The sequence below is a fragment of the Asparagus officinalis genome, chromosome 1 (assembly GCF_001876935.1).
Source record: "Asparagus officinalis chromosome 1, Aspof.V1, whole genome shotgun sequence".
Taxonomy (NCBI): domain Eukaryota; kingdom Viridiplantae; phylum Streptophyta; class Magnoliopsida; order Asparagales; family Asparagaceae; genus Asparagus; species Asparagus officinalis.
Genome location: NC_033794.1, coordinates 115,597,776 through 115,610,408, shown reverse-complemented (window position 1 = coordinate 115,610,408; position 12,633 = coordinate 115,597,776). Strand labels below are relative to the sequence as shown.

At 39.0% G+C, this 12,633-nt stretch overlaps 2 protein-coding genes across 2 annotated transcripts in view; both read right to left on the bottom strand.

Annotated features, from left to right (window-relative positions):
- On the bottom strand, nucleotides 5,085-6,203 carry LOC109843977 (myb-related protein 308-like). The gene is made up of 2 exons (XM_020412983.1): nucleotides 6,040-6,203; nucleotides 5,085-5,660 (listed from the first exon to the last, which is right to left on the bottom strand). Exons 1-2 carry the CDS (start codon nucleotides 6,173-6,175, stop codon nucleotides 5,236-5,238), a joined length of 561 nt encoding a protein of 186 aa, XP_020268572.1. The 5' UTR covers nucleotides 6,176-6,203; the 3' UTR covers nucleotides 5,085-5,235.
- LOC109829125 (uncharacterized lipoprotein syc1174_c-like) overlaps nucleotides 10,113-12,633 on the bottom strand; it is an 18,892-nt gene continuing 16,371 nt past the window's right edge. Inside the window, exons 7-8 of the mRNA XM_020396230.1 lie at nucleotides 10,537-10,608; nucleotides 10,113-10,441 (exon numbers count right to left, since the gene is read on the bottom strand). Coding sequence (XP_020251819.1) covers nucleotides 10,262-10,441; nucleotides 10,537-10,608 — 252 coding nt within the window. The 3' untranslated portion in view covers nucleotides 10,113-10,261. The remainder of the gene's footprint in view (nucleotides 10,442-10,536; nucleotides 10,609-12,633) is intronic.

The window sequence follows — 12,633 nt, the reverse complement described above, 5'->3', positions numbered from 1 at the left end:
GAAGAAATTGTTGAGGAACAAATTTTCGCAATGTCATCCCCAGCATTTGATGCTCCCTAGCTTGAGACGTCGTACATCGAAGGCGGGACATGAAGGGTGCAGACGAATGACGAACCATTAAGCATCATTTCCAGAGATCATGCCAAATGAGACTTGAAATAAATCAAGTACTGAATCGGGGAACTCTTCCCTTCAAACGGTGTGAAGTTAATCAGATTGAATTTGGTCGGGTATGGTATTGAATCCCATTCCCTGGATAAGGACATTAATACCCGTCTCTTACTTCTTGAGCCTCATCAAAGCATTGATTTTGTCTTCAAGTTTTTGCATTTTCCCAGTCAATCGTCTTCATTCTTTCTGAATGATGTGCGTAAAGATAATTGATCACCCAGTGAGAGGTGCTATTGACCACCCCCCAATATCGTTATTGGGAGGATCCGTTAAACCACCCCCAGCGTTATTGCCATTGGGAGGTGTATCAGCCATAATGACTTCATCCACCTCTGGATCACTGTCATCTACAACATTCCGAGTGTGGTGACTGGATTCAAATCGCTGATTGGACTCAGGAGGTTGAGGCTGTTGAGTTAACGTTCTCTATTTGTTGGATGCCAACTTCATTTCTGTTTCACTCAGTCTCTAATTTCTTCACGTTGTTTGGCTAGAGCTTCCTGAAGTATTTGAGTGAACTGATCAGCAGTGTATTGTGAATACTTCTCTGATTTGTCCCGTGCTAGACCTTGTATCATCAGAAGCGATTGCAGAATAAATGTCGAGAATTCATCCTCGCGAGGACATTCCTTCTTGCATTCTCTATAGTCTCTGGTCTGATGCTCCTAATTGGAGTCGAGACATCCTTTGAGCAATTCTTGGATTGACTTTTCCCTTTCGGAGAAAGTCGGGATTTGATGTTCACTCGAATCGCGTTTAGACTTTTTTTATCAGCCACGTTGATGGTGACTTGGAATTCATCATCTTGAGCAGCTGATTTTCTTCCTCGAAATGTCTCGGCTTAGGCTTCGACGATACAGAGACTCTTCGTGGGATGCTTCTCGTTTAAACAATCACATCCTGATAATGCTGCTTTAACAGAGTCGCGCACAGGAACACCGAGGGTTTATTTCTCGAATAGAACTCTCTTTCGAAAATTATTCACTACTCCATTGATAATACGATTTATCGGTATGATTTCCAAAAAATCGTATCGTCTGTTGGCATGACCTCCAGGTATGACGATATCATTTGAATGCGTCCTTTTCTGGGGGTGTAAAACCTTGTTGGCATTCTCAGGACAATTATATTTTGTCTTTGAGCGACCAAGTTATGTTGGGGTCGCGACGTCTAAAACCACCCATTTGCGGGTATAGGGTCTTAACGGGCTCGAATGCTGACTTTGCATAAGTCCAGATTTTGGAATCCAAACTTGGCGGGGTTTCGGTGGTTTCTTTGTCACCGTTTCCTCCCTCCTTTCTCGTCTTTGTTGTAAGAGTAGCACAGTGCATGAACAGCGTTTGCACTGACGTTTTTGTATACGTTCTTTGAGGTTTGAACGAGCCCTTTTGACTGTAGTCCATCCTCTCCATCACTAACTTAGCAGAGATATGAGTGATGGTCGTTGAGACAACTGAACCACTCGAGCCTCCTCGCACTCTAGGTCGCGTGATATACGAACCGCCAGTCGATTTGTTCCAATGCCTTAGCCAATTGACGAAGCGTGGCGTTGACGCTGTCTCTGACGCGAGCTCTTTTCGTCAATGTCGGCGGGCTTTGATTCGATGACTCTTCAATTAGATAAAGAGCCATTGTGAGCAGAGGTGTTGCGAAATAGAAAATTCTCAGCAACAATCAAGCGAGAGTCTTCATTTTGTGCTTCTTTTGGCATGTAATCTTCCTCAATTGTGAGATCCTCTCGTACTTGCGAGATAATGAAGATCTTGAAGAGGATGATAGAAGATATTCCTCAACTTGGTCTGGTCGAATTCGTATTCGACCATGGATTCAACTGGAATCTGATCGGCTGCGACACGACGGTCTCGCAGCGAGACCTTGGCTCCCCTGTGGTCGCCAGTTTGTTTCGCCAAAAGTTGGTTTTTGTTGTCGAATTCATTATATCTTCGGTCGATTACAATAAATTCAAAGAAAAAGCCTTTTATAAGACTCTTTTAACAACAAAAAGAAAATTACAACTCTTGAGAAAATAAACGCAGGATCGTTGTTTGGATCAGCTGCTTTCGTGGGATCTTTGCGCTGTTGCCGGGAGCGCTTTGACTCGTGACCACAAATCACAGATTCTGATTGAACCGTGAGGGTTTATGATTCTGACTTCGTTTATCGAAGTGAGAAATTGAAACGATATCTTATCGATGTAGATAGTCGTTTCTCTTGAAATCAAGTCAAGCCTGATTATCAAGGATTGGCCGTAAGATCAGCACCTCTGCCCTCTCTCTGCTCGTCTGGATTGCTCTGAAGTGCTCAAAATGATCAGCCTTGATCTCTGCTGGCCGCTTGTGAAAATGGCTTCGGGGGTATTTATAACCTCTGGATGAACAGTGCTCACGAGACAAGCATTTGCTGTCTCGGCGGGCGGAGCATTGTTTTGCTGTCTCGCTGCCGAGATAGTGTTTGCTGTCTCGCGCCAGCGAGACAGTAAATTTTGCTGTATGGCGCCAGTGAAGACAGTAAATACTGGTCTCGGAAAATGTAGTTTCTCATTGTAACGCTGCCTCCACGTTTTAAATTCCCGTTATTCTGGCATTATCAGTGATTCTCGCCCACGACGTTTCCACGTTCTTGAACAGTTAGTGGCCACACGTGTCGAGCGTTGCAAAACAGTTTCTTGAACCATGATAACTGTTCATCGTATGCGAGACAGTAAATTCTGTCTCGCACCGGCGAGACAGTAAATACTGTCTCGCAGGCGAACACGACGCGAGAGACAGTGTGAAAACTGTCTCGCGGAAGGGCGAACAGTGAAACTGTCTCGCCTGGGCGAGACATGTAAAAGTCTGTCTGCGCGGGCGGGCGAGACAGTAAAGACTGTCTCGCCAGTGAGACAGTAAAGACTGTCTCGCCTGTGAGACAGTCTATACTTGTGTTCTTTTGCCTTTTGGGATGATTCCTATTGAGCTGTATTTGGATATCTTCAGCATTTTTTGACGCCTACAGTACTAATTTAATTTTTATATTATAATTTATCAAGATGAACATTTTTTATATAGGGTTGGTTTTTTTTCATAATTTTTTGTTTTGCAAAATTAAACTATAATTACAAAAATTAAACACTAATTATAAAATTCCTCATCTCTCTTTCTCTCTCCCCCGAATTCTCTCGCCCGGCTCTCTTGTTGGCGCGACGCCGGCGGCCGACGGCCGCTGGCGTCGCGCAAGAGAGGGGCGGAGAGATTTCGGGGAGAGAGATTGAGGGGGAGAGATAAGAGAGATTGAGGGGAGGGGAGGGGGGGGTACCTTGAGAGAGGGGGAAGAGAAAGGACGACGGCGGACTCCAACCGAACCGGCGGCGGCGGGTTGTTGAGAAGAGAACTGAGGAAATGGAGGGGGTCTGAAGAGGGGGGGCGGCGCGGGAGGGGGGCGGCGGGCTCTGGGAGAGAAGAGAGCGGGGAATGAGAAAGGGGGGGGGGACGGGTGCTGAGAGGCTCGATCCTCGTCAGTAATGACCCTAGGGGGGTATTTATAGCCTCTGGGATACTTTAACTGAAAATACAATCATGTAAATAAGTTAAGGCTGCGAGATAGTGTTTACTGTCTCGGCGGCCGAGACAGTGTTTGCTGTCTCGGCCCGCGAGACAATAAATACTATCTCGGAAAAGGCAACTTCCTGGCAGTTTTTTATGTAACTGCTATCCCACGTTTCAAACTCCGTTATTTTGGCAGTTATTCACGTGATTTTCGCACACGATGTTTTCCACATTCCTTGGCAGTTAATGGACCTGTGTGTGGCGTTTATCAAGTGATTTTTGACCATTTCAAAGCTGTCTCGCTGGCGAGACAGTGAACACTGTCTCGCTGGCGAGACAGTAAATACTGTCTTGATTTTTCTAAAACAGTGTGCGATTAACTCTTGTGATTCTTTGAGTGATCTTTTCTATGTTTGGATATCTATTAGCATTTTTTGACGCCTAGGCTAATTAGCCTCTCTCGGTCAATTCGGGCGCGGGCTGCCCAAAAATTTTGGGCGCCCGCGCCCGAAATTTTTTTCCCACCAAAATATTTAGCGACGGAATTTACCGTCAGTAAAAAGATTTTTAGCGACGGAATTTCCGTCGCTAAAAAGATTTTTATTGACGGAATATATTATTGTCGGTAATGTTTTAGCGACGGAATATTTCAATCGCTAAAACAAGATTTTCCGTCGGCAAATGTATTTATTCCTACGGACATATAGCGACGGAATTTCCGTCGCTATATGTCATGTTATAGCGACGGAAATTTCCGTCGCTGAATTTCCGTAGCCAATACACCATTTTCTAGTAATGTGAGTTAACCCTCCATAATTTGTCAAACATAAAAATGTGAGTTAACCCTCTAGAATGATTAAAATGAGTTAACACCTCAAAATAAGGGGTTTACTAATACTACTATTTAGAAGGATTAAGAGTTAACCCTTCTAATTATAAAGAAAATAGTCAAAATCATTGTTATTCCCAAATACTAAAACTGATCACAATGGCTAAAATAAAACTTATTTAACGGATTAATAATTTAGTCCTTCAGATTATCGAATGGGCTAAATACATTAATCATTCTACTTGATTAAAAATGTGACAAACATTTTAGTCTAAACAGAAAAACATGAAAAACAAAAGAAAGTAGAAAATTTAGAGCCTTAGTTGCTCCTTCTTAGGCTTTTTCTCTGTTGATATATACTATCTTTTTAATTACATGTCCTCGTGTAGTTTTTAGGACTTTAACCTTTTGCCAAACGGGACCATTAATAGAAGGATTAATGTGCTGTTTAGACACAGACACAAACTGCAAGTTTAGTTTCCAACAAGGGATACTAGCATATATAGTAGCGATCTTGGTAAGAATACTTTAAGACAATTCAAAGCTTAATGGGGCTCCGTATCACGTTCTTAGCTGAAGAAATTAGACTTACAAACGACCCAAAAACAAAGAGTCATATGCTCTTAATTACCTTGGTTATCTTTAATCCACTGATGTGATTAATTATTTGTCAAACATGCTGCATGACTCATAGATATACGAACTTCAAATTCATCTAAACAAAACAAGCGTAGTTGAGTTCATCTCCTCATGCTCACGCTTCTCTAAACCTTCACAAGGCAATGCCACAGTGAGATCGAGATTCAATTCGGGCACCTCCTCCACATAACTCGATGCGTCCGACACAACATCATCCTCAACTTCTCTCTCGTTCTCGTTCTTCATGTAACAGGTTCTCATTGCGTTTTGATTCACCGTGTGGTTGTTTGGGTCGATTCCCATGCTCTCGAGCTTTCCCTTGATATGTGAGTTCCAGTAGCTCTTGATCTCGTTATCTGTTCGTCCAGGCAGCCTACCGGCTATCAGAGACCACCTATTGCCGAGCAGGGCATGGAGTTTGACGATGAGGTCTTCTTCATCCTCTGAGAAGTCTCTTGTCCGGCCGACCTCACCACTCTTTCTGCGTCGGAGTCGCCCTAAATAATGAAGTTTAAAGAAAAATGACCAATTCATATGTACTTATATGTGCACATGTTGAAGTATATATGCACGAAGGGTTCTGCGTCTGTGTTATGGAATTGACCAAATATATGATTTTTTGTTTGTTTGTTTGTTTATAATAAAAGCTTATGAACATGTAGAACAATATAAAAGAATTAACTAGATCCTTTGATTGTATCCATATTTTTATATTGATGAGTGGACGTAAATAGATCGGTTATTAATTAAACACTTCCCCTATAAATAGATCGGTTATTTGTGCTCCCAAACTATATATATAGAACGTATTCGGCCATGAAATATATATGCAAAATGCAGCACAGTTAGTGAGTCGTATGAGAAAGATCGAAGGACCTTCCGCCCTGGGGAGTGATGACCTCCCGCATCCTTCTCCTTGAGCTTGCGCGAAGCCAATGAGCTTCCGATCCTCTTTTTTCGACGTGGCCGCCCATTTGGAAACGCCCTTCTTGCTGCAACGAGGATTCCTCATCGAGGGAGGTGCTCGTGCTTGAACTTGCGTAAGGATAAGGAGAGAGATATCTAGACGTTATTTATCCTGTATATAAAGAGAGGAAGTCGATCTTTTGCGCGTGAGGAACGAACAAGGGATGAATTGAAGGGTGGTGCTGACTTTGTAGGCAGAGAAAGACTGGTGGTTTGAGAACCATGCATGTGTTGATTGCATACGATGCATGAAAGTTTGTTAGTTGCAGTTACAAGCCCCTCTTCTTTTTTCTTAGTTAGGAATAATTACTACTTAATTATCTAATTAAGCACTCTTAACGTACGTCGTCTAAACTGCTAGCCAAACATTCAGGATCCTTCGCCACTTTCAACCTCCGATGTTCCGCCAACCTCCTTAATTTGGATGTGATCGTTCGAGCGCAATTCCATCCAACCTCCAACATATTGTTTGCCTAGAATAAATACAAAACACAAACACTAGACAAACAACATTAGTTGTAAATTATTTGTTATATTGTTTGCCTAGAATAAATACAAAACACAAACACTAGACAAACAACATTAGTTGTAAATTATTTGTTAATCATCATACAAACACTAGACAAACAACATTAGTTGTAAATTATTTGTTAATCATCATCAAAACAAAAGGACCCAACAAACCTTCCATTAATCAATCAACGGCTATAATTAAGACTGAATCCCGAAATACCCTTTAATACCCAAGAAAATATTAATTTCCATACATTGCAAAAGAGAATTAACATGAGGTGCAACATATCTAGATAGGACAAAATAGAGGGAATTGATAGGAAATATCAAATCTTTGCCATCTAAAAGAGCAAATCAAATCGCTGTTTGGTTAACCCAACACTGTGTTGGCCGAACAAAAATCCCAACTGCTTAAAGTAGACATAGAAAACAAAAGCTACCAATCAAATTAATTAAGAAGCCTCGCCAGTTAGTTGTACATCCTATTCCAACCACCAACCCAACAGACACGTGCATGAGCTAGCTAGGCATCTTCTTTTTCTTTTCTTCTTTTTTTTTTTTTTTTGGTCCTTCGCTTGATTGACCAATTGGAAATTATCTCCATGTTAATTAGGATCAATTATTCGTAAAGATGATGGGGATGAGGATGATATAATTTATCGAATCAAATCAAAATGAAAGAGCACTTGTAGAGTCCCCAGTAATGGTAGAATTAATATCAATGAAATTGAAAGAAAAACTTTATAGATGATTATAACACCAACAAGGATTCGTGGATTCTATTGTTGGACAATTAATGAACAATGCATAAAACATGACGGTTAAAATGGATGGACTAGTCGATATGAGAAATAAAAGACGCATTTGTGGAGGTAAGAGGTTGATCCTATTAAGAATAGAATGAAATAAAATTGGTTGAGATCGTTTGAACATGTGCAACAGAGGTCACAAAATGCACTAATTATTAGAAGTATAAGATAATTATAATTGATATAATAATGAAGTAAAGAGAAAAGTTAAGGAGAACTAAAAGCAGACATAACAGAATTTAATTGGAAGCGGTTAAGAATGATATAATAGTAATTAAGGTGGTAGAGGAGACCGCCCGAGGCATAACTTAGAACACACAAATAATGCGGTCTAATGTAAAGAAAAGGAGTGCTATGCTATGTGATGGGAGCGTGCATGCGTTCTTAATGCACGAAGGTTGAGGTCCTAATTGAGTCAAGTAGATTTAAGTCAACTGAGAAATTATCCGTGAACTGTAACACCTTATCACAATGTCTCACACGTCTTGCACGCGAATATAAAATTCTTTAGAGGAATCTCTCAATCTGTGAAACTATGCATGAAGTATGGAGATTCACATGTGTTTAAAATATAGATTTTAAAGTTGATGATTATATGAATACAATCGTGTGATTACATTGACATTACTAATAAACACATGATACAATATTCTTATTGCATTGATAACTATTACACTGATATCACGTACGGATTGGTTGCGGGCCGCACAATGAGGAAGATAGAGTCAACTGTGATATTAGTGGGCTAAGATTAAGCTAGATTAAGCCATGTTACTTTAATCTATATGTACTACTATAACGCTAAATTATGCTTATCTTTGCACATGTTATGTTGTCAAGGACAAAAATTTTGCTCAACGGATGACTTTCTTCCTCTAGTGGCAGAATGGGGAGTGATCCACATTCTACGTACAACTTGTCAACAGATTCTAAATTTCATAACCTCCAAGAAATATTATTATCGATCTCATTCTCACGTTTTAAAAGACAATGATCACGTGAACGTAATGTTTTGTTGGCAGTGAAGAGGATCCAAATAATCATCTAAAATTAAGGGACTGAAAATATTTCTATATGTGTGTGTCTTGGTTATAGGTAATATTGGGGGCAGATAATCAAGCATGCATTATATCTTTGTTAGAAGATTTTTTTTTTTTAATAACCATGTAAGATATCCGAGGTGAAATTTTCAGATGAACATGTATTTCTTTATTAATTTATCTGTCTTTTTCCAGACTCAATTATGGTCATCTCCATAGATAATTTACAAAGGTAAATTTGACACTCTCCTGGGTGGAATTCTCAACGAAAATAGATAAATAAATAAGTAGTTTATAAAGACCTCTGCAGATTCCCAAAAGTTACCATTTTTGTTGGTAGTTGGAGTGAGATTGGAAACCAACCAGACAGAGATACAGTAGTTATTTGTTTTCTTCTGCTATTTCCTCAAACCGTGAATGGTGAAAGCTAAATCTTATTCATTCATGTAATAGTGTAGGGCATCCCGTCCTCTTCTTACCTCAGCCGTAGACAAATATCTACAGATAAAATGAAATTAAAATAAACAAATACAGGGTAGACCGCAAGACTATCATGAGCTTTGGAGATGTTTAATAAAAGGACAAATTTTCGAAACCAACCTGTTTAGAAACTTAATTACAAAAACCGATCTATTTCTAAATTAATTATCAAACTCGTCTCAGTTTGTTTCAGCCAGTTGGTTGAAACTGGATCGATTTTGACGAAAAACATTACAAAACATCACCCGTGAAGTTTTGATCCTCTTAACCAAGTTAGTTACAACGCGCTTAAACTTCACGGGGTTTGAAGTCCCGTGAAGTTTTGTAATTTTTTTCGCCAAAATTGACCAAGTTTCAGCCAACTGGCTGAAACTTGGTCAATTTTGGTAATTAATTTGGAAATATGTCGGTTTTTGCAATTAAGTTTCTATATAAGTTGGTTTTGAAAATTTATCCTTAATAAAAATATCATGAACTTTTTTATTAAAGAATATTATTGTAGATTTTTTTTCACTTAAAAATTATGTCCGACACATCACCCATTTCGCCTGTCATACATTCCCAATAGTTATTGATATTTGCATTTTATACATCTTATGTATTATCCTCACCGTTTTATTTTAATTAATGCTGTTGACACAATTTTCAATAGTTCATAATATGTTTCTTCAACTTGGGCGCGTTTGGACAGAACTTTTTTTTGGGTTTTTTGGTGAAAGCCTGACACTTAGTCAGGCTTTCACCCAAAAAACACCCAAAAAAATACGTTCCAAACGTGCGAATTCATGATAATTCCTTCTATTAGAAGAAATCACTGTAGTCTTGTGAAAACCCCCAATACTCATGATAGTTTTGTGAAATTAACCCAATAACATAGGCCCAAAGATAGTTCAAAATCTTTCATCAGAAGGGGTTCAATCGAATTCTTCATTTGTTAACTGAGGTGACAGCGAGATCTATGTTACTGCTGCGGAAAGATGAAAGAATATGAAAGCTTATACAAAGAATTCTTACATTGTAACAAATATCATTATGCCACTACAATTGTTAAATAAATTTATTTTATGAATTTTATAAGACTGATAACAAATGAACATAATATCTCCCATCACAAGCAATTGTTATACCAATGCTCATAATATGTGACTAGTTTCTATAGAGCATCACTGTATTAAATAGAAATAAACGTAAATGTTCTACATTAACTATCCTCTTTGCAGATTTAAAATATACACGCCTTTCAAAAGTAATCGATGGATATGTAAATTTGAAATATACACTAAAATCAAATTATAAAGAATAGATTGCATCATGTAATTTTGTAGGTTCAGAAGTTCTACGACTAATTGGGGATGACATTATACTGCCTCTAATGTTATTGATTCCTTCTCTTCTGAGTGCCCATGGATCTACACCAGCTTTATGAGCAGCTATCACCCCAACAGCCTCCCAGTAATTGGATACTTTTACCTGCAACAAGAGATTATGATACACATAAAAAATTTATTTATTCCTTTACAACATTCAACCACAAATTTTTTTTAAAAAGTATATAGATTTTATACTGCTTCGATCCCAAGTTTTTCAGGGGTATCATCCAAGACAGTTCCATTCTCTTCAACGGCTATTATTAAAGGCTGCAAAAGAGTTGCAATTACAACTTTGTAATAAAATTTTCCACAAATTATGCGTAAATATAAGAGCAATTTCTGCAGCTAACGTCTGTTGCAAATTGACATCTAGAAACACAAGTTACCAGAAGAATAGTTAGAAAAATATACATTCGTTGGTTCACTGTTGATACCGAGACTGTGTACAAGAACATCACAAAAGTAACACTTGCTTATCAAGATACGTGAACAAAAATTTGTAACAATCTTGCCTAGCTATGATATTCCCAGATTTATTTCAATAAGCCTCAGGTCATATTTCAGGGATCAAGCCAGAATCTTGTGGAAGCAAGTTTGAAACCTATTCACTTCGTTGGTCAAGTTAGATTGGAGTGATATGTGAGTTTATAGGTTAGTTCAGGACCCAAACGAGCCTGCGACTGTTATGGTTCTTATCTGTATATTTGTCAGTGTCTTTTTTTCTTTATTTTATTTTATTAATTTTTTTTTGTCAAGATAGTGCATCTTTCGAAGTTCAGTCAGCTTTACTAACGTGGCCGAAGCAAGAATGTTACAGCGGAAATTTGAGAATCCAAGTTAGATCAAAGGAAAAGATGCTTCCTAGGACAAGAGTTAGACTAGAATGGAGAGTTTTTCTTCCTTACTTCTTATTTTTTTTATTTATTTATTGTGGGGGTGGGGGTAGGGGGAGGGTTTTTGGAGGGGGGGTACAATGAAGCTTTTCTACTAAGAAAGACAAACTTTATCCTACTCTTTCAATCAAAATACACTAACTCATTCCCGTTATGATAGGACCACAAGCATTGATACGCCACTTTCAGCCTAAAAAAGAACACATTGAGATATATTCGAAGCATGATCAGGTAATACTAGCCATGAGAACGATGCTGTATTAGGAAAGAATCAAGTGATGGTCATAATTCTAAGAGTTGAATGTCTACCGTTAAGAATGAGCTAGTGTAGGCCCCATAAAGAAGCCTAAAGTTAGGTATCCTTGAACCCGTTGATTAACCTAAACATATTACTGTTGATGAACCCATTACCTAAAAACATAGATTTGACATTGTTGCTCCCAATAGTGGAATAAAGATAGCAACATATGGTTTTAATGACTGACATGAAAATCTTTATTTTTAAACTGGTTAGCGGAGCTACGCCAGGATATGACTATTGCACAGTGACAAGAACTAGAGGAAATGAATGAATTTTCACAAAACCTTGGCAAGACCCCATCAACCTTGTAAATCCTATATGTTACACCCCAGGCTTGCAAGTCCGTTGGCGCAATGTAGCTCTGGAATCTACTGAGTGCTACAAGTTGTCTGACTCAAACCACTGCCAAAATGATTAGTTATTGTTGCACTTGGTTCTCATGACTCACCTTATAACTTATGTAAATTCCCTATATGGGACAAGTAAATGGGGTATCACAATTAACCCACTTCAAGTACATGATGTTCTCATCGCGGCATGATAATGGTTCATCCTGGGATCAACACCAAGTGATGTGGATTGCAAAACTGACCCCTACAAGTTCTAGAGGTGGCTCTCACAACTCTCACACGATGTTGCATTTGGTTCCGCATATTCAACTGGCTGCCTACTATGATATTACTTGTCACAACCTAGACCTGCAAGCCTTGGGCATAATGTAAGCCTTGGAACCTATATGGAGTGGAACATGTTGTTTGGCTCAAACCAAACCGTTGCCAACTTGACCAACCATTGTTGCACTTCATTCCCATGACTCACCTTGTAAACTCATCGATAGCTTTGTAAACGCCCGATGTGGGATAAATAATTGGGGTATCACAATAGAAGACACCCTGGAAAATTTTGAAATTATACTAAATCCTTCTAAAATATTTTTCACTGATAGAGGAATCCTTTTTACATATCTTTGCCAAAAACGAATAATATAGAAGTAGAATGACTAGCAAGCTGGAGTCTCGACTTGAGGCCCTATCTGTTTTCTGAGAGAGAGAGAGAGAGAGAGAGAGAGAGAGAGAGGGGGAGGGAGGGAGGGAGGGA

Bases quoted from the DNA above. Each gene is read 5' to 3' on its own strand.
- LOC109843977 (XM_020412983.1), bottom strand. From the start codon at position 6,175: ATGAGGAATCCTCGTTGCAGCAAGAAGGGCGTTTCCAAATGGGCGGCC. The intron at 5,661-6,039 runs GTCCTTCGATCT...TTCATTATTTAG, and splicing joins ATCACTCCCCAGGGCGGAAG to GGCGACTCCGACGCAGAAAG.